The sequence below is a fragment of the Corvus moneduloides genome, chromosome 28 (genome assembly GCF_009650955.1).
Source record: "Corvus moneduloides isolate bCorMon1 chromosome 28, bCorMon1.pri, whole genome shotgun sequence".
NCBI classification, from domain to species: Eukaryota; Metazoa; Chordata; class Aves; order Passeriformes; family Corvidae; genus Corvus; species Corvus moneduloides.
Genome location: NC_045503.1, coordinates 535,431 through 561,243, shown reverse-complemented (window position 1 = coordinate 561,243; position 25,813 = coordinate 535,431). Strand labels below are relative to the sequence as shown.

The 25,813-nt window shown below is 54.8% G+C and overlaps 1 protein-coding gene across 1 annotated transcript; it reads left to right on the top strand.

Moving 5' to 3' along the window:
* The first annotated feature begins 5,468 nt into the window (after positions 1 to 5,468).
* On the top strand, positions 5,469 to 14,283 carry ANGPTL4 (angiopoietin like 4). Its single transcript, XM_032092936.1, has 7 exons — positions 5,469 to 5,988; positions 6,323 to 6,433; positions 6,907 to 7,033; positions 11,288 to 11,401; positions 11,487 to 11,582; positions 11,883 to 12,158; positions 12,716 to 14,283. The coding sequence occupies exons 1-7, from the start codon at positions 5,485 to 5,487 to the stop codon at positions 12,895 to 12,897; spliced, it is 1,410 nt and encodes a 469-aa protein (XP_031948827.1). The 5' UTR covers positions 5,469 to 5,484; the 3' UTR covers positions 12,898 to 14,283.
* Positions 14,284 to 25,813: the final 11,530 nt, after the last annotated feature.

Below are 25,813 nucleotides of genomic sequence, written 5' to 3'. Positions count from 1 at the left end.
CTTAGTCACGAACCAAGCAGGGAGATGTGTGGGAAGAGGTTTGATCCCCAGCTGGGGTTTTTAGGATGGTGCCTCAAAATTTGCACGCTTTGCTCTTTGCTGCTGCATGAGGAATATGTCCCCTGTCATTCTCCCGTATAAAGCTCTGCTTCCTGGAAGTCTCTTCCCAGGAGGAAAAGCAGCTGTGGACCCATGGGGACAGGCAGAGATCTAGCAGAGCCCTTGTGGATGTGGCTGCTGCTGGCTGTGGGTGAGGAGCCCACAGAGCTCTTACCCAGCACTCGCCCAGCAGGGTGCTGGACAGGAGGGCGCATCCCCAGGGGTTCTTGTGGACACCCATCCTGAATGTCCTGGGACAGCTAAAAACCTTCCTGGGCAGCAGAAGTGACCTGGCAGTTTTTCACACAACGCAGCCAAAAAAAGCCGTTCGTGTTGCGTCAGCCTGTGAGGGGCTGTGCCAGCAGGACAGAGGGGTCACGGCCACCAGCAGATGCTGACTGATAAATGCCAAGCAGTGCCAGAGCTGGCTCTGTCCCATCACAGAGGAGGAGATGGTTGGCCTGGAGTGACAACAGGGCTGTGGATGAACTCTGTGGGCTTTGCTTGTACTTGCCACAGCGGCTCTCTCCTTCCAGTGCCTCTGGGCATCTCCTTTCAGAAACTATGAATGAAATGAAAGGATGTCCAGAAAGTACTGGAGAAATCCCTTGTCACCCTCATGCCCACCAAAGGCTCTACCAAATCCATTGTGTGCCACTAGCCAAAGGCTGCTGATAAAATAGAAGCCACCATTGTCTCACAAAGAGAGCAGAGACCAGTCCTGGTCCCTGTGGTCTGGCCCTTCCCACACGGGCCTATGAGCAGACTGAGTGTGCCAAGGGGTAGCCTCATCCCCAGGAACCTGGAGCTCCCTGAGCCCTTAGCTGCAAGCTCAGCCAGCTGGAGTCCCTAATGTGAAACGCATGTTGGTTAAACTGAGAGATGACTGTACAAAATAAGGGTCGGATTTCTCTGGCTGCGAAGCCTCCCACGTTACCCCAAGCCCTCTGGTTTCCTGCCTTCTGGCATGTGTGACCTTCTGCACAGTAACCCCGGTGCTCCCCACAGAGCCCGGGATGGCAGGAAGAATAAAGGGGAGTGAAGACTTGCATAACGTTCATCCAGGCTCGCCAGGAAAATGCGGAGGCTGCTTGGACCAAGAGCATTGCTGGCCTTTTATGTCGGCTTTTCAAACGTGAAAACGGGCCTCCCTGCTCTGGGCTAATGGGCCCAGGACCTTCCCCAGGTGAGAGGGACCCCAGGGGGGCTGCAACCCTCACCCATCCTCTGGAGCCCTGAGAAGATATGGCAACCTGGGTAATTGCATCTTGCCTCACTTGGGCTGCCAGTGGTTTACCCAGGGCTGCCCCGTGCTGGCAGGGAAAGCCAGAGGAGAGAGGGTGGGAATGGAATCCAGGGACATGGCTGAGCTCCCAATGGAGCTGCTTCTCACTGGGGTGGACGGCTATGGCCAATTTTCCATCTTCTGACTGACCCTGCTTGGAAATTAATCTCTGCTCAAGAAGCAGCTGAGAGCAGAAGTTTTGGGTATCCTCTGACAGGGGTGAGAGGATGTCCCCAGCCCTGGGAAAGGATGAGGCTGTGCTCTGGCAGCCTGTGCCACCCTGCTGTCCCCTCGGGGCAGTGAGGGTTGGGGTACAACCAACCTGGGCAGGTGGCAGGAGCTGCATGGCTGCTCTCCAGAGTGGGGAGTGACAAAGTCTGAGCCAGCAAACTTGCTTGGGAAGAGAGGGAATAGGTGACCTCAGGGGTGGGGGTTTAGCAAGCTGTTTGGCTGCAGGACCAGACCACGGTGTGCGATGGATGAATCCTTGGAGGACCAGGTGTGAGCAGAGACTGGATGGGGCACCCACTCTGTCCAGGAATGCTGCCAGTGCCTGTCTGGGCGAGACGTGCTGCTGTGCCCAGATGGGGGCCAACAGGAAATCTGTGTTGGATGTTTCCTGATCTCTGCCAAATCAGAGTAACTGCTCCTCTGGAAAACCTAAATTTATCCTTGAAGCCGTGACGATGTATTTCACATGTCCTAGTCCCTTTCACTGGAGTCTCCCTTATGTTTGCAATTTCTAACAACAAAGCAACACTGTGAGCATCCTTCCTATAAATCATCCAACCATCCCTCCCGGTGATGCGAGCCCGGGGCTGAGCAGCTGCAGGAATTCGTGCGAGTTCAGACCGGGCTGAACTTTCACACAGTGACCTGCCAGGTCAGCCTGGGAAGGAGTGGGATGTTCTCTGCCAAAAAGGCAGAGAACAAAAACACTCACCAGAGTCCACCCGCTCACAGCCTGACGTGCACGGGACAGGAACAGGGATGAGGACAGGGATGTGCTGCCATGAATGTGGGGCTGTTTGAAGGAGCTACTTTTGATGTGTACTGGTGATGCTGCCTTTCCTGGGTGTCTGAGCTGGTGGGGTTGTCTGAGCAAGTGTCTGGCTTGCATGGAAGAAGGGATAGGGATGGATATAGTGAGAGGAATAAGGGCAGGGATTGAAGGATGGGGTTGGGAGCATCCCTTGGTTCCTGAGAGAACCTCCACAGAAAATAACTTCCTCTGGAGTCTGCTCTTCCCTGCCCAAGGGCTCACCCCAGACACCCACAGAGAGCCCCGAGAGCCATTGTTGTGCCCTGCTGCTCCCTGTGCTGCTCTGGGTCCCAAGGCCACTGGGCTGGGGCAGTGTTTTCATGGGGTCCCTCCTGGGGACCTGCACAGGGGAAAGGCTCCTTCATCCCCTGGGACCAAACCTTGATCCTGCCCTGGCCCCAAGCCAAGCTGGGCAGTTGGAGCCCCACAGAGATTATGACCATAGCTCTTTTCCACACAGGACAGAGCAGGGCATGGAGAAACACCCCAGGAGCTCACACCCTGCTGGCCAGGCCGTTTTAAGCTCCATTTTAACTCGAGAGCACCCAGCTCTGTGGAGAACACCTTCCCATCAGCCTGTGGTCATTCCCAGCCTGAGGCAGCTCATGGCCTCTGAGGGCTTTGCATTTGTGTACTTCAGAAATTTTTATTTCTCAGGGCAAATTTGAGAAGTCGCAATAGGAAAACGCAGCCAAAGGAAAACGCATAAATCACGTGGCTTCTCAACAGGCCTTGGCTTCTCACATTCCCTCTCTCCTGCCACTGCAGAAAATAACCAGTGGGAACACGTCTGCTGCGGCACCCGGAGTAACCCTGTCATTTCCCAGGACAAGCTCCAGTGTTGGGTAACGGTGGGCAGGGAGCAGAGCTCACACAGGATTCATTTTGCCTGACATCATTCACCCACAGCAATAGCCAGCACATGAAACTGTGCTTCCCTGTTTGTCCCAGTGACTCGGGGGTTGGTGTTTTCCAGTCCAGAGGGCTCTTGGGGTGCCAAGTGCTCCAGCCTTGGGCTCCATGGGCATGACTCCTGCCAGCTCACTCCCTCCTGGGATACCAAAAACCAGCAATGCAAGCTGAAAAGCAGAATTTTCATTTTTCAGATTCCACCGGGGAATTTTTGGCAGAGCTTTGGCTGCCTCTACAGCCCTACTCAGAGGTGGGGGGGTATGGTGGCAGATCTGTCCTTGGCAGAGGGGCCATGACCTGTGAGGGGGCACAGGCCAGCCAGGGGCACCCCAAAGAGCCTTGCAGGGACCCCAGGCCCAGCAGAGAAGGTGGGGGGGAGGGGGGGGAGGCAGTGGAACCCCCTCCCCATCACTACCACCCCTCTATGTCCCCAGCTCCTCTCTAGCAATAGTGTCAGGGGGAGCACAGAGGGACCCCCCAAAACCACAAAGATGTGGAAAATGAAGTTCACAATTTTATTGTTTCTTTTTCTCCTGCAGTATTTCCTACCAGAGCTTTTTTTCCTCTTTCCTCACTTGAAAAATTCCTTCTGACCATGAAATAAATATGAAAACAGTGGCTGGCAGAGGGGGCTTGGGACTTTCTGGAGTGTGTGCCTGCTGGAATTTCCAAAATTCCTCTTTAACCTCCACGACTCCACCCTGAGCTGTTGCTGCTGGGTGCATTCTCTGAGGCCTCTCACCGTTCGGACAGCAGCAGCCTGGGAAATGTTTGGAGATGGCATGGGGACTCCTCGAAAGAGAAATCCTCCTGCCAGGCATTTTCGGACAAGATGAAAAGCCTTTTCCTGGGGCCGTGCCTGAGCTGCAGGGCTCCAAGCAACAGCAGTGGGATGCAGGCAGAACTGCTGGGGGCTTGAGTGGAGAAGCTCGGCCCCGGAACCCACTGCAGCCCTGGTCCCAGGGGGCTCACGTCGGGCAGACCCAGTGAGCAGTGGGAAGCGGGGACTTGGCTCCAAAATCCAGAGTAGGAGGAGAGGCAGCTCCCTGCTCGAGGCTGCGCGGTGCAGGGCAGGGACAGAGCGCTGGGGCAGCAGGAGGAAGCGCCCCGTGGGGAGGGAGCAGAAGGGCTCCATCTGCTCCAATCGGAACAGAGCCGACAGCAGCTCCATCACGGTGTGTGAATTCCTTCATGGAGAGAAAACACAGACACTCGAAAATCCCTTTAAGGTAACGGAAAAAGACAGAACAAGAAGGAAGAGCCAGAAACCAGGGTCCAAGACACTGGCAAATAAAATAAGATGCACATTTTTCACAGGGGAGTGATTGAAATCTGTGGGGGGAGGGTAGTGAGGGATGGATATATTCATCCTTGTTGCTCGTGGAGACCAGGAATGTTTAGAGGAGTGAACATTCTGCTTCCCTCAGGTGTACAGAGGAGCTGACCCCAAGAATGCCCCCTCCCCAGGGTTGGCAGCACCCACCTGTGCCAGGCCAGGATCCCCCAGCAGAGCCCTGTGCCCACAGTGGGCACCTGCCCTGGGGCCCCAGCACCCGCTTGGGCAAGGCCTGGGAGCCCTGTGCCACAGGGTCCTCCCGCCCCGGGGCCAGCAGGTCCCAGAGGGGCACGGCCTCTGAAGGTGACACGGGTGCATCCACAGGGGTGGGGAACCAAGCATCAGGGCGTGGTGCAGATCAGGGTCCCCAGTGCAGGATGAGGGGCAGGACAGTCAGCAGGGCTGGGATAGGGATGGGAACGGGGATGGGCATAGGGTAGGGATTGGAATGGGGATAGGGACAGGAAAGCGGATGGGAATGGGGACAGGAATGGGAATGGGGATGGGATGAGGAGGGGAATGGGGGCGGTGATGGAGATGGGGACGGAGATGGGGGCAAGGATGGGGACAGGGATGATGAGGACTGGGACAGGCAGGGCTCAGCGGCAGGGACCAAGGCTGCCCCGGGCGGGGGCGGACAGGACCCGGAGCCGGCGGCGGATGCTGGGCCCGAGCCGCGGCCGACGGGGAGGGCGAACAAAGCGGCGGGGCCGGGTGGGCGGGGAGGGGCCGGTGCGGGGCCCTCCCCGCCACGGGGGCATAAAAGCAGGGCGGCCGCGGTGGCGCGGGGAGCGGAGCGGAGTGGGCACGATGCGGCTCGGCGGCGCGGCGCTGCTGCTGTGCGCGGCGGGGCTGGCCGTGGCCCCGGCACCGGGGGCCGAGCGGCGGGCGGCGGCGGGAGCCGGGCGGGAGCGGCGGGCGCAGTTCGCCTCCTGGGACGAGGTGAACGTGCTGGCCCACGGGCTGCTGCAGCTGGGGCACGGCCTGAAGGAGCACGTGGAGCGCACCAAGGGACAGCTGCGGGAGCTGGGCGGGCGGCTGAGCGCCCACAACAGCTCCCTGGGGCGGCTGCTGCGGCAGGCGCGGGAGGCGCAGGAGCGCGGCGAGCGGCTGCGGGGCAGCGTGCGGGAGCTGGAGGGCCGCGGCCGGCAGCTGCTCAACCTCTCCGAGGCGCTGCGGCAGCGGCTGGAGGAGGTGGCGGCTGACAAGGACGCGATCCAGGGCCGGCTGGAGCGGCTGGAGGGCCGGGTCCGTCTGGCGCTGCAGGCGCGGCCGGCTGGGAACCAGAGCGTTCGGGACTTGGGGGCGCTGCAGGTGAGCGCGGGGGGCACCGGCATCCACGGGGGAGCGGGCTGGGGGGAGCAGACCGGCACCGGCCGGGGGCAGCGGGATAGAGAGCACCCGACACGCCCCTGCCACTGGCACCGACGCGGGGAGCATTGGTGGGGGGACACTCCCCAGAGCCCACCCGCAAGGGGACACCGAGAGCGATGGGGGAGCCGACTGCCCCGGGACATCGGGAGCAGCGGGTGGGGATCAGCTCCAGGGGAGCGGAGCGGTCCTGGGGACACCGGGAGCACCCTCCCGGGAGTCTCGCATGGGCAGAGGTTCCCGGAGCTGTGGGGCTCACCTGGCTCTTCCCCCGCAGTCCCTGATGGATGCTCAGAACCTGCGGATCGAGGAACTTCTGCAGAAAATCAAGCAGCAGCAGTACAAGCTGGACAAGCAGAACCTACAGATTAAAAGCCTGCAGAGCAAGGTGAGTCCCTGTCCTGTGCTGCAGCCCCCAGCCTGGCCCTGCATGCTGTGGGCACCCTGGTGTGAACACCCCTGCTGTCCCAGCTCTGGTGGCTGTGCTGCTGCTCCCTGGCTTTGGGGACCCCAAAGGGGCCACAGCTCTGGTCCCTGTGCTGCAGTGATGTGAGGGTAGCAACCTGCAAGCTTCCAGAGAGTTTGTGTGGAGCAATAGGAGGAACTGGTGGGTGGGTACAGCCTCCCTGGACTCTGCCTTTGCATTCATCTGCAGAATAAAGTAACTAGAATGGGTGTGAAAAACCACAATCATTTCTGGCTTTGCCAGGACTGGGTATTTCCTATTCCTCGAGGTTTCTAGGCAAGTTCAGCCCCATCTCTGGTCATGGGGAGTGGCTGGCCAGCTCCCCTGAGTAACGGGGTGGAAAACAAGCGCAGATGAAACTGTTCTGACTTGTGCATTTTTTTTTTTTGTTTTAGGTCAATCTACTAATTCCCCTACACCACAACAAAACACAGTCCCCAAAATGGAAGATAAGCCTGAAAAAGAGCCTCAACCTCACCAACCAGAGTCAGAATAGCAGTGGGGAGCCCGTGCAGACACAGAGTGAGTATCTGCTGGTGCTGCCCTGCTTGTCCATGCCAGAGCAAACCTGCAGCAGTTGTAGCTTTTTGGAAACAAAAGGTTCATTTGTCCTGAGCCAGGATGTGAGATTTGCTTGAAAAACTGGAGCTTGGGAGTATGGCCAGAGTGAGGGCTTCTGCACAGGCAGAAGCCTTCTGGGCCAGTGTTAGTCCAGCAGGAATTTAGGATTAAAGAGGCTTTTTTCCTGCCTGGTGTTAGGAATGCAGTGGGGAGCAGACAAAGCCTGAGAGCAGGTATTTGTCAAGAAGAATTGGCAGGTGGGGGGTGAGGAGAGGAGGGTCTCAGCTCTTCTAAGTTAGCTCTTATTCATCTGCTCACACTTCACCAGGCAGGATCTGCTTTCCTTTCTGTGGGAGGAGGGGAGGGTTAGGGAGTCCTGGCCTGAGAGCAGAGCTGTGTACTTTTGTATCCCTCTCCCTTGGCTCGTATTTAGAGCTCATGCATGAAACGCAAGTGTCTCAGCTCGCACTATCCTTAGCAGAAGGTGCTGAGTTGCAGTGGCTGCTCACAGCCCTGGGAAATGTGCACTGGAGCAGGCAAGTGGATGCTGCATCTGCAACTCCCGGCTCTGCCTGGAGCATCTTCTCTGGCAGCAGGGCTGGAGGGGCTCCTGCAGAGCAAAGGGCAGCAGGGCGGGTGTCCCCAGCTGTGCCAAGTCCTGCAGCCTCCCTCCAGACGGGAAGTGGTGTCCCCGCAGGGTTTGCGGGCCAGGAGCAGCTGCTGTCGTGTTGTGTCAGCTAGATCACAGTGCTGGCTCTGCCTGTGCAGCTGTCTGGGGATCTTCAGCAGGAGCCAAAGAGAAGCCAGGCAGGATGAGGAGGCATGGGGAGTTCCTGCTCAGGGCCTGATGCAGGGATGGTTATAGGAAAACACATGGTAATTCATCTGTGGAGCTGGGAGCTGTCACTGGTGTGTCTGAAAGCTGCGTGGGCAGAACAAAGGGCTTGTCCACATGGACAAAAAGAGAGGTGGGGTATGGGGCTTTGAACTCCTCCTGGTGCTCAGCTCAGTGGGGCTGTGCAGGGTCAGCCTTACTCAGAGCAGCACTTCTGAGCCAGGAAACTCTCTCAGAACTTCTCTCCCCTGTTTTTTTCCAAGCTCTGCTTTGTGACTTGCCTGCAGTAGTGTGTGCCATAGAATTGTTTGGGTGGGAAGGGACCTTTAGAGGTTATCTAGTCTAACCCCCAATTCCACTCTTGGGTTATGCTGAATATGGGGTGCAGGGAGATGGGTTGGGACCTTTCCTACTTGCTAGTGCAGATGTAGGCTGTGCTGGCTAATGCTGGCTACAGAAATGTTTGTGATGCACAGTGGAAGGCAGCTAGAGCTACGGCCAGCCCCCACGGATGCTGTGCGAGCTCAGCACCTTCCAGTGCTGCACTGTCCCTGATGGAGAGACCCTGGGCATGCCGATTCTGTCCTGCCCAGCTGTGAGCTTCCCCTTTCCTTTCCTAATCCCTGATGTTGGTATCACTGACAGAAAACAAATTGGCTTCCTTTCATTAGCAAGTCGAGTGAGTTTTCTGGCAAACCTTAAAGCACACAGGCTGGCCCTGTGCCCTCTGCCTGGGGAGGCTTGTGGCTGCCTTCAGAGCAGGGGAGTGCTGGGGAGGCTTGTGCTGGCGGCTCCCGGGCTATTGTCAGGCAGAGCCCGGTGCCGGCGTGGCCCTGGGGAGCGGCGATGAACTCCACCAGCAGCGCTTGCAGAAAGACCCTTTTATTTGCATCCAGCAAACACAAGTTTTTTCAGGGCTGGGCTGGCGTGGGGCCAAGCATGTGAAAGTTGAAGGCTCAAAGCTGCCTGGAGAGTGAGAGGTTTAATAGCTTGCAGAAAGAGGATCACGTCTTTGGGCAGAGCCTGTGCTTGCTGGCAGCCAGCCGAGTAGGGGAAAGGTAGAGCCCTGCTCACGTTCTCCCCATGGCACTGAGACTCCAAAATAATGGGGTTGGGTTGGGGCAGGAGAGGGGGAGGCAATGCAGGCAGCTCTAGGCATGCCCTGCCCTCCCTGCAGATGGGTGTTTAATACCAGGTTAGTGACCTCCCCTGTGTCATGGCTGGAAATCCTGTTGGGTGAACATAGAGCCTAAGGCAGCTCCAGTCTTGTTGTCTTGCTTGGCTAAATAAAGGGGGAGGGAAAAGAAAACACAGGAGCAGTCAGGAGGGCTTGTTCTGCTGGTGCTGTTCGGATGTGCAACATGAACTGGAACTAACAAGCATGTTCCTCAAACAAAAAGATTGAACAGGAACTGTTCAAGCAGCTGCATCTCGTTCAGCTGCTGGAGAGTCCCTGTGGCACCAGGGGAACAGGGATCGAGTGCAGGGAGCGCAGCCAGGGCCCAGAAATGAGAAACAGGCAGGGATGGAGTTGACTTGTGCATGCTGGGACTACTGAACATCTGCCTGGCACCATCCCACTGATGCTGGAAGATGCAGTGGGAGAGGAGGTGAGGAGCTTGGCAAGCCCAGCACCTTCCTGCCGTGGCAGTATGAGCAGGGGCCTCTGGCTGGGGGGTTCCTTCCTCTGAGCCTGGTTTGCTTCCCTGCCTGCATTGGCCCAGAAAGTGGGGCTATTTGGGATGCACTCGGCCCCTGCATTGCTGGGGGCTCTGGGTGGTTTCGATCCTCGATGCACAGGGCACTCAATCCCTGTGTCATGGGTTCAGGGTAGGGCTGAGGCACAGCTTGTCCTGTGGTGCACTGCTGGTGGCACCAGTCCTGCACTGGCATTGCCCTGGGGGTGTGAGGGATGTGCCACGAGCTGCGCTGGCTGTGGGAGAGGGGCTGCCCCTGCCGAGGAAGGGAGATTTTGTGGGGGGAGGGGGAGGCAAAGGGAGGGATATGTTGGAAATGGGTGAAAGGTGATGGCAGGTGTCGTATTTCTGTCTCCTGGGTCCCCTCTGACCTTTCTTCCAGCTGGGGCTCTGCTCTTCACTCCAGTGCAGTGTCAGGGCTCCCCAGCACTCAGTGAGGGTGGAATGGGGTGATGCTGCGCAGGGGCTGCTTTTGCTCAAAGCACCTTTTTTTTCCCCTGCATCTGCCCCCCGGAAGGCCCTGGCTGTTGGAGGAAGCCCTTCTCCCTGCTGCTGCTCTGCATCATGGTGTCAGCCCTGACCCTGGGGCAGCTACTGCAAGGGGACCCCCACAGCCAGCGCCCCAGCACAGCCCAGGGCTTGTCTTGAGGTTTCTTTACTCGTCTGTCTCAGGGTCATGCTGGCAGCAGCTGTGAGCCAGGGTAGCCAGAGCTACAACCCATCCGCTCTGGCCTGGGGAGAACAGGCCCCCTTTGTCTGGGGGTGACTGGGGCACCTGTCCCTGCTGACAAAGAGCCCCTTGACTGCACAGCAGCCTGGGGATGAAGTCCCTGCACATCCTCCTGTGGCCTTCTGACTCGGGTGTTGTAACAGGTTCCCCATGCCTCATCTCTCCCAAGTGCTGTGGGTGGTGGTTCCTGGATGGACTTTTATCAGTGCTGTTGAAATGGTGCTTTGCTGGCAGCTCTGGGCAAAGTCCTTGCAGGGCAGAAGGAGCAGTGGGAGTCCCTGGGGACAGAGGGGGACAAGCTGGGGGTGGCTTCACCCTGGGCAATCCACTCCTGTGAGGAGCTGGGGCTCCCAGAGTCTACCCCCCCCGCCCCCTTGCCTCAGTCACTGTATCTTGGAAAAAGGGTCACCCCAGCCTGGCGCTGTGCCTGCTGGTGGCAGATTGCCCAGCAGGACGTCTGGCTGGGGCCACCACAGTTGCTGGGGGAAAGAGGTCGTGTGCTGGATGCTCAGGCACGTTCCTGATGTCAGGACTCTGTCTTTCTTTCTGCTCCTGAGGCCCCTTGACCCTGTTTCAGCCTCGTGTGGGATGGGGATGCTTGGCCCTGGCAAGCTGCTCCTCCCTGTGGGTGTAGCGGGAACTGGGAAGCTCCTCCATCCCTCCTCGATGGGGAACCTTGCTCTCCAGCCGAGGTCACTCCAGCCTGGCCCAAAGCCTGGCTTCTGCCTTGGATGAAAGCCCAAGGAGCTCTGTTTGAATAAAAGGGAAGATGTGGGATCACAGCATTTAAAGATGCTGAAGTCGGGGGCTGTGTCCAGAGCCGCAGCCACTGCTGTGCACGGCTGGCCGGGCTTGTGGCCAGGGCTGCAAGTGCCAGGGCCATGGTAGGAGCAACCTGCTGAGGAAGTGGGGTTTGTGGCCATCTCCTCAGTTGCTGTTTCCTTCCCCTGCAGAGCTCCCAGAGGGTTGCCACCAGCTCTTCCTGGCTGGGCAGCAAAGCAGCGGCATTTTCCAGGTGCAGCCCGCAGGATCCGAGCCCTTCAAAGTCTACTGCGACATGACCGCAGGTAAGGCCGTGTGGTGTCCCGCAGGGCTGGGCAGGGTGCTCTTGTAAATGGTAACCCCAAGGGACTGTGTTTTCCCTTCCCACAGAGGGTGGCTGGACAGTGATCCAGAGGCGCATGGATGGCTCTGTGGACTTTGACCAGCTGTGGGATGCCTACAAAAATGGCTTTGGAGACCTTCGTGGTAGGTGGATGATGGTGTCTGTGTTCTCACTGCAGGATAAGGGAAGCTTAGCAAAAGCTATTCCCCTTGCTGGCCCCTGGAGCTCATTGTGCTGGAGCACAGGCATGGGCTGAAGAGGGGGGGACACTGCTTCAGGGGAAGGGGTCCTTGATCTTCCTGATGTGTCCTGCAGGTGCCAGACAATGATTCAAACACTGCAGCATCCTAGGTTGTCCCTGTTTGTCTTTGGAGCTTGCTCACTTCTCTGCTTTTCATGGCATGTGTGTGTCCCTGCAGCCAATGTCGTGAGTCTTATTTCAGGTGACTTCTGGCTGGGCCTGGAGAAGATACATCACCTTGTCCAAGAGGGAAAATACAATCTCCTGATCGAGCTGGAAGACTGGGAGGGGAATTCCCAGGTGGTTCAGTTTGTCTTCAGTCTTGGTGGTGAGAGCACAGCCTACACACTCAACCTGCTGGGCCCTCTGTCTGGAGAGCTGGAAAACGCCATTGGGGAATTCAGGCAGCTGCCCTTCTCCACTCGGGATCGTGACCATGACCTTAAAGCTGACACAAACTGTGCCAAACACCTCTCAGGTCAGTCTGAGGTCTTCTATCCCAGTATGTGCACTTCCCTTTCAGCCCTCCACTGTCTGGTGGTGGTCCAGTGGGACGCAGACCCTGTGGCATTAGACCCCTCTGCTGAAGGAGCCTGGCTTGTCCCCTACTTCCCTGGGACAGCTGTTTCTTTGGGAGGAGCTGTGCAGGGAGCCGGGAGGGAAGCTGAAGTTGGGGGAGGGTTCATGGTTCAGGTCTTGGCCCAAGCATCTGTCCTTATAAGAGCTTTGTTGTCTGCCACTTTGCTTGGAACCTTTTCAAGCAGAGCAGAGGCCTCCCCTGCCCTGGCTGCTGAAGGGTTGGAGGGGGTTTTTTGCAGAAGGAGGAGCAGCCTGGATTTGTAGATGCAGCCTGAAGTCATATAGGATCTGTGAAAGGTTCCCCCGGTGCATGGGACTCCTTGAGTGTGCATGAGGTGTCTTGTAAGATCCCAAAGCCCTAGAAAAGTTGGGGAAATGGGGGCATCAGCTGCCTTGAACCTGGGTTTTTCTGTCTGGAATTTCTGTGAGTTAAAATTCTCTTCATTGCCTTTGCAGGTGGCTGGTGGTTCAGCACCTGTGGCCATGCCAACCTCAATGGGAAGTACTTCCGCTCCATCCCCCGGCAGAGGCACGAGCGCAAGCAGGGCATCTTCTGGAAGACGTGGAAGGGCAGGTACTACCCCCTGAAGTCAACTATCATGAAAATCCAACCTGCAGCACTGGAAGCAGAGCCCTAAAATTGCTACTTGAGACTTTCTCTGTGGAGCATGGACCTGAGCTCCATCACTTGGTGTTTACAGAAAACAATCCCCCCTTCCTTGGTTAGAAGCCCTCTAGAGGCACAACATTGCTCCTCGCTAAAAGTAAAACAGCTCTGTGTTGCCAAAACCCCTGGATGGGAGCTCCCAAACCTGAAGAGGAGCCACCAGGAGGGAGATCCACCTCCAGAACATGCACAAGGGTCTTCTGACCTGCCGTGTGCTGCTGTGAGAAGTTCAAATTGTCTGGTGCTTTCTATCCTGTCTTAACATTTCTGTACTGTGTTGATGAGCTGGGCCTGGGGCAGGTGGGGCACGTGAAGTGTCTCGCTGCTCTGGACCACAGCATTGGGTATGGAGTCTTGCTGTGTCCAGTCTTTCACTGTTGTTCCCAAATGATGTCCCACATACCCTCCTGTGAGAGCCCCTGGAGCCTCCTTCCCTTGCTGGGTCTGGGGGCAGTGAGCCTCAGGCAGCTCCATCTGTGCAGCCCCTGTCCCCCTGAGGTACAGGGCTTGGTGGGAGGGCTGAGGGTGACCTGTGCAGAAGGGGACCTCAGGCTCACTTGCCTTCCCTTTGAAGACCTGTATTTCTGGCTGTGCTGGAATTTCCTGGGAGCTGGGAAAACTGCTTCCAGCTCTAAGGTTGATGGGTGAGATCCTGCAGCTGGTTGCCTGAGGGGCCAGGTCCTGGGGAGCTGTGTCTGGAGCTCTGCCTGGAGCCTGCCAGTGCTGCTGGGGGTGGGTAGGACGAGCAGTGGGACAGCACAGATACAGAGCAGTGACTGTCCCTTGGTGGGACCAGCCCTGCTGTCACTGTCAGCCCCCCAGGAATAGGGGCTGCCTTCTTCCACTAGACCCCTCATGCTTTGCAGAGTGACTGGACCTGTCCCCACATGTGTGTCCCAGCACTGCAAGGCCAGGGGACGGCAGGGTTTCTCTGCAAGAGCCACAACTCATCAGGTGTGTACCATGATGTGTGGCATCACCTCTGCCTTTGGGGTGGGTGTCTGGGGAGAGGTGGCCAAAACAGGTCCCTGAAAACTTACAGGCCAAGCTGCAGTCTTGGGGCTTCCCAAGCATCCTGCCCTATTGAAGTCATATTGACTACTGTGCTAGAGCTCCTAGCTGCTAAATACTGTACATAGTTGTTTGTAGGATGTTGGACCTTTTTGATGAATTCCGTGTTTCGATTTGTTTTCATATTTAAATGCAGTGTTAATAACAATGTGGTGTAATTTATAAGTGTTGATGCTGGAAAGGAAAGCAAGTGTAGTTTGTGTATTTTAAACTTTTTTTTTGTACTAAAATATCTTTTCTGAAGATGTCTTTTAATAAAAACAAGCCTTTAAGTGTCCTGCCTGGATTATTTTCCTGATAGTTTACCTGTGGCAGGTGTGTGGGAGCATTGTGAGGACTCTGCATTTGAAAACTTCCCTTGTTGGAAGTGTGACCTGAGCACTCTGCTCCCTTCTGGCCTCCATTTTCAGCTGTAGCCTTATGGAGCTCTGAGAGATAAATTGCTGCTTGAAGTTTATGGGCTCCTAAATTTCTTTTCTTTGTGGAAATTAGGCTGTGGGGCAGCAAGTTTATAAGTGCTGATGTGTTGGGTTTTCTTATTCCCTGATGGCAGACCTTTGCATGAAGGGGATATTCTGTGGAGGTGGCTGGAAAAGCCTGTGCCAACTCTTCAAAAATGAGCAGAGGCTGAAGGTCTGGGTGCTCCAGGCTCATCAAAGTCAGAGCTGATCAGGACAAGCCCCACCAAATTAGCAGCCTTTTGCCTGCTTATACCACATGTGTGTAGTCATCTCCAAAAGCATTTATTGTAACTTCTGGGGTGTGATTATAGATGTAGGAATGAAAGGAGCCAGGAATGGAGCAGGGGCCTTTAAGGTGATGGGGGTAAATTCCAGCAGTGCTCCCAATACCATATTTTTTTTTTCTCCAGCTCCAATGTACTAGAGCTGGAGAAAAGCATTAGGTGCTTCTCTGGCTGGTCAGGGAAGGAAGAGAAAAACTCGTTGTTGCAGGAAGAAGAGATGAGTCTGCTCTAGTCCCCTGAGCAGCTCTATAAATACCTGATGTACCTAAATATGGCCCCAGCTCCTGCATCTGTCCTGCTTCCCGGGGGGAAATCCCAGGGTTAATGATAGCCCCAAGCACAACCGTGCAAACAGCCCATTATACCCAGCTCCTGCATTCACAAATGCATTTTTAATATTCCCTTTGCTTAATTCAAAACTTGCTTAGTCCCCTAGTGCAGCAGCAGATACTGGAGTGCATGTTTTAGTCTGGATGCCGAAGTAATGAGACTGACGTGGGATATGCATCAAATAGAAGCTGGGGAAGGAGCTCTTCCCCATTTACTCATTGTCAGGTTTTTTTTGGCACACCTGGGGTTTGCTCCCCTGTGGTGCATTTGATCTACAGGAGCTGCCTGGTCGATGGTGCCAGATAGTACCAGACACCATCCCGGGTTTGGTAAATGCCAAATGGGCAACTGCTACATGTCCTAGATCTTGCCTCTCCTAGGGCTCACAGCTTCTGCTTTCCTGTGCGTCTCAGTCGTGTCTGTTCTGCTGCACAAGTCTGCACGTTCCTTCAGTGCCACCCATGCCCCAGGGCCGCTGGTGCCACACTGGAGCATGCGGCATCCTGGGGCCCTTTCAAGGTCCCTCTGCAGAAGAAGCCAGTTCTAAGTCTCTGTTTTCATCTGAAATCCTCCACCTCTTTCACTTTTAGCAACCCCTTCAACTGCAGCTCGCGGGAGCTGCCACGGGGCTCCCTCCAGCGACGGCGACAGCCCCAGCACGGCCGGAGCACGGGCATCCTCCAGGTACCGCCTGCTGCTGCTCCCAAAGCAGCGTGGTTCCTGCAGGGGCCGGGACCTGCCGTGCCAGCAGCTCCTGGTGGGATGAGCCACCCGGGACTGCAAGACCCTCCAGCAAAACCCAGCGATGGCTGATGTAAGGGCTGCTTCTGAAGGTGGGGATGGAGTAAAACCAAAGGCTGCAGGGTCTGGACAGGCGGGATGGGGTTTTTGGGGCAAGCAGCACTGTGGGATAGGCTGGGGCCATGCTCAGGGTGGCACGGAGCTGGCACACCCCTCAGTGATGAGCGTGGAGCTGTCAGGAGAAGCAGAGCGATCTGGGATTCTCACAGAACGTCATTAGATCAAGACGAAGTTGTGTATCAGGCACCAGCATCCCAACCCAGTTGTGTTTGTGGCCCCAAAAAGTGAGGATAGGCCCAGCCTGCTGTGCAGAGCTCTCTCTGAACAGTAGCAACAACCATCGGGAGACAGGACAGCAGGGCCTCAAGCTCTTTTTTGTTCAACAGTGGAATCCAAATCGCTCTTTGGCAAAAGGGGAAGGTGTTTGTGTGTACACAGAGCTGCACTAGCTTGGATGGACAGGCTGAACCCCTGCATACATGGCACCAAGGTGCTGCAGTGAGTAAGCCAGAGGCATCACCTGAGCCCCCCACCACCGTAGCACCACAGCAGCAGTACAAAACCAAAAAAGGCAAATTGGCAAAGCCCCGCTGAGAACAGAAACCTGCTACACAGCCAAGGAACAGCAAACTGAAAGCAAGAGAAAAGTTCTCCACCCACCAACACCAACACTCTCCAGGCACCCCCAGTCCAGCACTCGGCCTCAGCAGCTTTCGAAGTCATCTCTGGTTCCCAATGCCTCAGGGTCCCTGGCAGACACAGGGGTGCCAGAACTCTCCCAGTCCTTCCAGTAGCTTCAGCTCTTCTGCTGGATCTCAGCAGCACCGAGCACAAATTGAGTTTCTTGTGGATGTGCCTGGCACAGCTTTGCATCTGCACCTTTACCAGGGACACCTCCCAAGCAGAGTGTTCTGGGGTGGCCCCTTGAGGGTGCTCATGGACTCCCAGGGATTCAGATCCCACTAAGAGGGTGGGAAGGGGAAATCCTGGCTTGAGCATCCCAGGCAGGCGGCTGTGTCTCTGGGACACTGCAAGGGTTGAGGCTCTCAGGACAAGCTTCAGCAGCTTAGGTGACCATTTTGAGCAAGTTTTTGTCATGTTAGAAAAAGAAGCAGATGGCATAGACCTGACAGCTCTCCAGGGTGTGGGCCCCAGCAGAGTTTAGCAAAGTATTGGGGCTAGCAGGACCCCCGCTGGCTGTTGAGGAGCACAGGCAGTGCAGGCAGCTCTGTGTGGCTGCAGTGAGAGCTGCAGGGTGTGCTCGGAGTGTGTGGAGAGTCGCGTGAGGCCCCTCTGGAGTCACTGGAGCTGCTGCTGTGAAGGGGCTTCAGTCCCAATAGTGACAGTCTGGGGCCAGTGGGCGCAGAGCGGCATCAGACTGGTCGGACAGGAAAGTCTCCTTAATAGTTTGTTGAGCCAGGTGGGACCCACAGGCCACCACCTTTGTAGTCTCCCTTCTCCAAGCACCCAAATGCTGCTACCAGGTGAGTTCACCTGCATCTTTGGAGCAGGGAGCAGCCTGAGCGTGGCTGTTCAAATTCCCTGAGCATATTCAATATAAATGCTAAGGGTGGACCTGGGCCCCTCTAATGGAGCATCATTTCGTTCAGATTTGGTGACACTCCTGCAGGGGCTGGAGCCCCTCGGGAGGCACACGCAGAAGGGGGTATATTTTTATTAGCACGTAAAAAGGTGGTTCAAGTCCCTCTTAGTGCTTGAAAAGGCAGGAATAAGCTCCAGCACGGAAAAGAAGCCGCCCTTGGCCGAGGCTGTGCAGGACAATCCTGCGCTGTGCCTGCAGCGGTGCCCGCGGGAGCTGCGGGTGCAGCGGTTCCCGGTCCCCACGGGCCCGGCGAGCACCGGGCAGTGGGAGCAGCGCGCGTGGGGCCGGCACCGTGTCCGCAGGGGGGTCCGAGGGCACAGCCCGGCCCGGCCGTGGCCCTGCGGGGACTGCGGGTGCTCGGGGGGCTGGGCTGAGCTGGGCTCGGAGGAAAAAGGCTGAGGAAGAGCGGTTGAAGCATTTTAAAAGATACAATGGGAACCTATTAAAAATCGTGTGCTAGAGACAGTCTTTGACGTTTGGTGATTCCTTCAAGACATTTTAATCTAAGAGTTGATTTAAAATTTTTTTGTGGGCTTCTGAAAAGCTTTTGTTCCCGCTCCCAGGAGGGCCGTGTCTCTGGAGCTCAAACACCCGCAGAGGGAGCTGGTCCCTCAGGGTCACTGTGCACATGGAGCCTCATCAAAAAGGGGGATTCGGGGAGATCTGCATACAGAGGCACCTCAGCTTCCAAATGTGTGCTGCTTGTGTCCATTTTCCTGGGAAACTTGTATTTTTTGTGAATTCAGACTTAGTTGTAACTATTTGAATGGATTGTTGGGGTGTAAACTAGAAATACCATGGCGCACGTTCTCCAGGTGTGTGTCAGCTCAAACACCGCTGAATCTTTGTATGCGTATGAGGTTCCCTGTGGACATGCACTTGCTTATAATGTTGCTATTTTTGTGTGTATTTCTAAAAGGATACTTATAAAGGCACATGTTTCTGCATGTACATTTATATTAGGTGAAGGGATGGCGAATATACAAATAATATTTGAAGACTTCCCCCAGAATAAGGAGAACTCTTGTAGCTGTTCTTGAAGATCTTCTATGTTCTATTCATGAAGGGAGGGCATCACCCGTGGCTGGGACTAGTGGCATGTGCAAAGCAGCAGGAAACCTTCTTACACTAATATTATTTCTATTAACTTGGGGAAAACTTTCATTTTCTTCCAGGAGGACGACAGGCAAAAAGTCCTGCCTGAGCAGGAAACTGGTTCAATTTCCTAATGCTTTGTATTGCCTCTTTAGTGAAAAGGAAAGGAAAAGACTTTTGCTACTGAAAAAAAAATTATATATGCATATACATGTGTGTGCCTGTGTGTGTGTGTGCTTGGGCATAAAGGAATGGCCACTGGAGTGGTAACACAGAAAGTGGGACCCCACCAGAGGCTGGTCACACATTACTCAGTTCATTTGTATCCAGTTGCAGTGGGAGCACCAGCCCATCATAAATCAGTGGCAGCAGCAGCAGTAACATTACCCTGGGACATCCTGCAACAGTCCATGTCCCACATGAGGTGGAGATAGTGCTGGAACAGTGTCCAACCCCAGCTCTATCAAAACAACAAATCCTCCTAACAGCAGATACCCTTAAAAAGATGCAACACCTTGAATCCAGTGAGCCGAATGCCTTACCTGACGATGGAGAAGCACATCTCCAATCTGAGCAAGGGATGCAGATTTCCATTAACTGATGTTCCCTCACATAACCCAGATCTGGTTCTCAGCTCATCCTGCTACCTGCAAGGACAGTCATGGTCTGCGTAGACCATCCATGGGGGTGCCAGGGACAGGTAACAGAAGCAGAACTGCTCCCAGCACGGAGGAGCACACAGGGAGCAGCTTTGGCTCATGCTGCACATTTGGGAAGAGGGAAATGAGTTAAGAGCTATACATTTGATACTTGATATGCTTTTGGTGTTTGTCATGTAGCAGGAATGTTATGGAAAGAGCAGGGATTTTTCACATCAGCAGGACAGAGAGTATCCAATGGAGAGGAAATACACAGTTTGCTAGAAGCAGTACAATTCCCTGCAGAAATTTCTGTAGTACCTTGTCCAGCCTGCACTAGAGGCATTACAGGGCTTGGCAGAGGCAATGCCTCAGCTGACGCAGCTGTGAAGGCACAGCCAGGCAGCCCCTGGGATTATTGTGCCACTGTGACTCTAGCTAATGGGTGTCCAGACTGAAAGGCCCAATTTGACAGAATTTCAAACTATGTGTGAGAAGGACGGCTCAACAGAAGGAAAGAGATGATGGGAAAAGTGGGAGGCAACTCAAAATTATGATGGAATATGGTGAAGTGGGGAAAAACTGGTCTGCCAAAAAAATGTTTAGTCACTGTGGAGAAATGGTTTCAGGGTAAAGCCCATGGAGGGACAAAAAGTGTGGGCAGCTCCAGGAATTTATGCCGCTGTAAAATGAATTACTAATAGCTGCCCAGTTTGCCCAAAGTCCTCATGTAACAGACCAAGATCAGAGTTTGGACAGTGGCCATGGGCCTGCTTCCCTTTCCAGTGCACAGAGGCTACGGACACGTCACCTCCAGCTAGGGACAAGCGTTTGCTGGTGATGGTAGATCAGCTGCCAGGCTGGGCAGGAGCCTTTCCAACACAAAGGGCTGACTCAGGAGGAGCAGTAAATGCCTGGTTAAAGGAAGTTATACCTGATACTCAGGGTTCCAGAGCTTATTGAAACAGACAAATGTGCTCATTTTACAGCAAATATAATCCATCAGCTGTTCAAGTTTTTAGGGAGAGAGAGGAAATTACATATACCACATTGATCATAGCCTTCAGGAGAAGTAGAGAGAATTAATAGACCATTAAAAGAAAAGATAGTGAAAATATGCATGTACACTAATTGGAAATGGCCAGAAACCTTAAATTTGGCTCTGTGGGATGTCCAGAATACTCTGTGATAAGCTGTAGGGCTGACACGAGCAGAAATTATCTTTGGAAGGCACTTAGCTATGCCAGGATCTTATATCCCAGCTATGACCAGCTTATTGGATGGAGATTGACCCAGTGTGTCATATATATGCAGAAAGAGTTCAAAGAACAAAGTATCCTCAGTGTTATCAACTCAACCCCCTGAAATACAGGTACATGATATACAGCCCGGAGATGGAATTTTAAATAAGGTATTTTGTAGAAAACCCAAATTAGGACCTACATAGGAGGGGGCACGTGCTGTTTCACTGTGTTCCTACTTTGCTGTTAAAGTTTTAGGTAAGAAAAATTGGATACACTATTCTCACATCAAACAAACAATGGATGATCTGTTCAATCACTTTCACTGGTGACCAGGGATCAGTGTTGGGCCCAGTCCTGTTCAGTATCTGTATTGATGATCTGGATAAGGGGATTGAGTCCACCCTGAGTAAATTCACAGATGACACCAAGATGGGTGGGAGTGTTGATCTGCTGCAGGGTAAGAAGGCTTTGCAGAGGGATCTGCACAGGCTGGATTGATGAGCTGAGACCAAGAGCATGAGGCTCAAAAAGACCAATTGCCAGGTCCAACACTTTGGTCACAATAATCCCCTGCAGCAATGCAGGTTTGGGGTAGGGTGGCTGGAAAGCTCCCAGCAGAGAAGGGCCTGGGGATGCTGGTCAACAATGGCTGAACATGAGCCCAGGAGTGTTCAGGCCAAGAAGGCCAATGGCACCTGGCCTGTACCAGCCATAGCATGGCCAGCAGGGCTTGAGAGGTGATTCTTCTCCTGAACTTAGCACTGGTGAGGCAGCATTCTGAGTCCTGTGTGCAGTTCTGGGCCACTCAATTCAGGACGGACATTTTGGTGCTGGCTGAGTCCAGAGAAGAGCAACAATACTGGTGAAGGGTCTGGAGCAGGAGTCTGATGAGGAGCAGCTGAATTCCTGGGGGGGCTCAGCCTGGGCAAAAGGAGGCTCAGAGGGGACCTTCTCACTCTCCACAACTCCCTGACAAGAGGGTGGAACCAGGTGGGTGTCGGAGCTTGGGTGGGTCGGACGGTCGGGACGGGCAGAGACGAGAGATCTCTGAAGTCAGACCTTGGAACATGCAGTTTATTGCAAAGGGCGTGGGTACAGGGGCACTGCTTAGAGCTGCCAGCCGCAGCTCGGAGCAGGCCCAAGAGAGCAAGAGTGTAAAAGTAAGAGCAAGTGGGTAAGAGCGGAGTAAGAGAGAGCGGAGAGGAGGTAAGTAAGAGAGTAAGGGCAGAAGTCCTCGTTACAATACAATAAATCATCTTCTGTACTGAATATTCTAATTTTCACTAGCCAATCTAGTACAAGATACAAATCCTATAGCATTTACATACAGCCTATAAGAGTTCTTATATTACCATAGAGTGTTACATCTTAACTCCTAAAAACTACTCTTTGGACCCCTTCTGCTGAGCTAGTAGGGTCTGCTCTGACCCTTGGACCTGCCTGCAAGCAGAGGGTATTGTTCAATCAAAAGGGGATTACCTTCAGTCGGCCATACCATTGTTTTCCAGTTGTTCAGTAACTAAGACTTGGTGTCTCAAAGGTGGTCTTCATTTCGATGTCGCTTATAGTTTTCATATTCCCAAAATCTTTTGTCAGGCAATCATATTTATAAGGCTTTCCTGTTTCATCTTCCCCAACAGGTGGGAATCGGTCTTTTCTCCCTGGCAGCCAGTGACAGGACAAGAGGACATAGTGTCAAGCTGCACTAGGGGAAGTTTACGTTGGACTTTAGGAAGAATTTCTTCACAGAAGGGATGATTAGATTCTGGAATGGACTGTCCAGGGAGGTGTTGGAGTAACTGTTCCTGAAGGTGTTTAAGACTTGATGTGGTGCTCAGTGCTCTGGTCTAGTGGACAAGGTGATGCTCGATCATAGCTTGAACTTGATGGTCTGAGAGGTCTTTTTCAACCTTAATGATTCTGTGATTCTGCGATCAACTGGTTGATAAATAACTGACTTCTGAGAATCCTTTGTGATTTTGTGTTGGTAATCTTTTAAGTATTTGTGCACAGGAGTCTATGTTGTACTTCACCCTGTTGGCCTTAATTCTGTTATGTTTTTTACTTGTGATAACATTGCATATAAGGGCAGTACTCAAATGCCTTGGAAGATTTTTCTTCTTCCTTTCAATATATTAGCAGGTGTGCTCCACTAGAACAAAGGGAGGGCTGTTGTGGAATGGTCCAGTGCCCAGCTCAGGGAGCTGCAGCACAAGCTGCAGGTTGTGCTCAGAGTGGGGGGAATGGCCAGAGTCCCTGGCAAGGGGCCAGGACCTGGCACTGACCCTTTGCCTGACCAAGGGCTCAGGGCCCTAGGGAACCAGAAGGGGGGTGGCCACTTACTCCGAGACTCTGCAGGAGTCAGGAAGAGGAGCTGGGCTAAACACCAGCATCAGGATGGGCACAGACTGGGAGGGGGCACAGCCCAGGGAGGCTTTGGCCGGGGTCCCTCCCCAGCACCAGCTCGAGCTGTTCTGTGTCACTGCAGCACAAAGGAACCGGAGGCTGGGACTGTGCTATGGGAAGCTGGGACCGAGCCGGTGAGAGGAGCTGGTCTGACTGGGGGAGTGTGGGGTGTGTGGGGAGTCCCACGGGGCCTGTGGGGTCACTGGAGGCACCACTGTGAAGGGGCTTTGGTCCCAGCGCTGCCAGTGGGACCCCCAGAGCAGGATCTGAATGGTCTGACTGGCGAGTTTCCTTACCAGTTTGCTGACCCAGGTGGGACCTCAGGCCACTTCCGTGGAAGCTTGACGGCCTGTGGCCGATTTGAGGACATGTGGAATTTACAGAAAGGTTCTGCAAATGCATTCCCTCATCAGTGACACACATCTGGTTTTGGTGACACGGCACTGATTCTCCAATGCAAAACATACCACGAGCTGGGGGGACTCCTGGATGTGAAGAACGTGGGGACTATGGGCTCACACTTCACCCCACATTGTCCCAGGACAGCATCCTTCTTCTAACACCAAGTCATCATCTCCATTCCCTGCAGCTCATGTTAAAACCCTGTCCCAGGGGATTTTGGAGCTGATGGCACTCACAATGGTGCCACCTTCATGTATCGCTCTTTAAAACTTATGGCAAGAACTCCCAGGCATTAGAAGAAGAAAAGAAGGAAGTGATTTCCATCCAAACTGATAAAAAATAGCTTTGGTGGGTTTTTAGACCTTCCTCCATTAGTGTTCAGTTCAGAACCAATAAAGTTACTTGTAATAATGAAAATAAGATGTTCTACTGTGCAGAGCAAACCAAGGCAAGCAAAGGCCTCCTTTGCAGACGAGCAAGGAGCCACCCTCCTCTCCCTCCTGTCACACAGCCACTCACTGGTTGCAGCATTATCAGCTGTGGGAAGCTCAGCATGGCATAGTTGCCCTTCCTAGGAGATTCTGCATCCAGTATGTTCCAGCTTTGCTCCTCCTGATGCTATTGAAGTGTTCATCAGGGGATGCTCAACACTCCTGTGTGTGCTCTAATCATCACCCACCAGGGCATTTCACTGAGGCCCTGCAGGAACAGGAACAGCATCAACAGGAGAAAGTGGTACCTTTCTCCTTCCTGCAGATCCTGGTGTTAAAACTCCCTTTGGCATGGGAAGGATTAAAAGTCTGATGCTCTATGCTGCATGTGAGCACCAAAACCTCTAAGAAAAGATTTCCCCCCCAGCCCTTCAGCAATCACTGCCTGTTGCAGAGAAACAACTGGCCTGACCCATTGCTAGGCTGGAGCTGCACCTTCCCTAGACCACAGGTTTCACGAAGTTTTGGCTTTCCTTCCCTGCTGCTTCTATTGCCTGATATGCAACAGGGATACCTAGATACCTCGCCAGTGGGATTGCAGTGTGCATGCAGCAGGTTGGTTCTCACCCATTCTCAGAGCCTGGGTCATTAACAGCCTGGCTGTCATGGAGCTGGACACCCTGCCAAGCTGTCAGACTGGCTACTGCCTCTTCCTCAACCCCCACTCATTTATTAGCACTTATTTTTGTAAATGGGACCTGTTGGACGCCATGATCCCGTCTGTCCAAGGTGTTCACATGTCTGGGGGAAGCTGAGAGCACCTCAGTGCCACGGAGCCTGGAGGGTCTGAGTCTCTCCCCATCCCGACATTGCTCCCACTCTGAGCATCTCCCAAGGCCAACAAAAATAAGACCAAAGCCAACTTTTTCCTCACCATTGTCTCAGTCTTGCTGTTGCTCCCTCTGTGATACTGCAGACCCACTAATCCTTTAGCTGGATAAACACTCCTCCAGGGAGGAAGTAGGGCAGACCTGTCGTGATGAGCACAGCCCAGAAAGAGAGAAACGCGTGATGAACAGAGCCACTTCCCCGCACATCACAGAGGGAAGGAAGGAGTCGGCAACTTCCCTGCCGGGGTTTGCCCAACCACAACGAAAGGTGTCAGACCAGTGATGGGACACGAGTGTGCACAGGTCGTGAGGGGGGCACGAGGAGGGGGCCACCAGGGCAGCAAGGACACCCTTATGCTCCCGAGTGGCTCCCTGAGACTGGTCCTGCAGCCTGGACGGCGTTCCCAGGATGAGTTTTTGCAATTCTGCTGTCGGGAAGGTGAAGGATATCCCACTTGGAGCCCATAAAGGCGAGGCGAACGGTGTCCCACAGCCACTGCCCGAGTGGCCACGAGGCCTCTGGCTGTGGTCACTGCTCCGCTCAGGAAACTGCCTAGAGCCGTGCCAGGAAAAAAAAAGGGGACATGTTTTCCTTGGACAATTGTGTCACCGTGAGGGCATGTTTTTGCTGCCTTTTCAGCTGGTGTTTAGCAGGAAGGTGGGGCCGGGAGCGCGGAGCGGGGCAGGGAGCAGCCGAGGGGGAAGCGAGGCGGCGGGGGCGCTGGGCGCAGCCGGGTGTCCCGAGGCGCTGCTGGGGCTCCCCCCGCCGTGCTCCCCGGCTCCGGTGCTGCGCTGACCCCCGGGCCGGGCCGGGCCGGTTCTCTCCCCACCCAGAGATGACACCACGCCCCAGCGATGGGGAGTCACTCTCAAACGGGGCGAAACCCCTCTCCCAGCGATCCCGCTCAAACCGGGGGGGTCCCATCCCCCTGAGGGCCACGTCCCCCTCCGGTGTGACCCCCTCCCCCGAAAAGAGTCCCCCCTCCCCCGCGCCCCGCCCGCGCCCGCTCCAACCCCGCCTCCACAGCCCCGCCCCGGCCCTCACCCAGACCCCGCCCCCTCCCGCCCGGCCCCGCCCCGCCCCGGCCCCGCCCCGTCTCTCAGGCTCCCAGCTCAGGCACCCAAGCACCGCCCCTCCCCAGCTGCCCTCCTTTCATTGGGCACCGTTCCCCGCCAGTCAGCGGAACTTCCATCGTTTATTGGCTGTCGCTGATGGCTCTGGCGCACCGTC

What these genes read in the sequence shown, in the direction of transcription:
- ANGPTL4 (XM_032092936.1), top strand. Translation starts at nt 5,485, where the DNA reads ATGCGGCTCGGCGGCGCGGCGCTGCTGCTGTGCGCGGCGGGGCTGGCC. An exon ending in TGGCTTTGGAGACCTTCGTG is followed by an intron (nt 11,583 to 11,882) that starts GTAGGTGGATGA and finishes GTCTTATTTCAG; the next exon opens with GTGACTTCTGGCTGGGCCTG. An exon ending in CTGTGCCAAACACCTCTCAG is followed by an intron (nt 12,159 to 12,715) that starts GTCAGTCTGAGG and finishes TTGCCTTTGCAG; the next exon opens with GTGGCTGGTGGTTCAGCACC.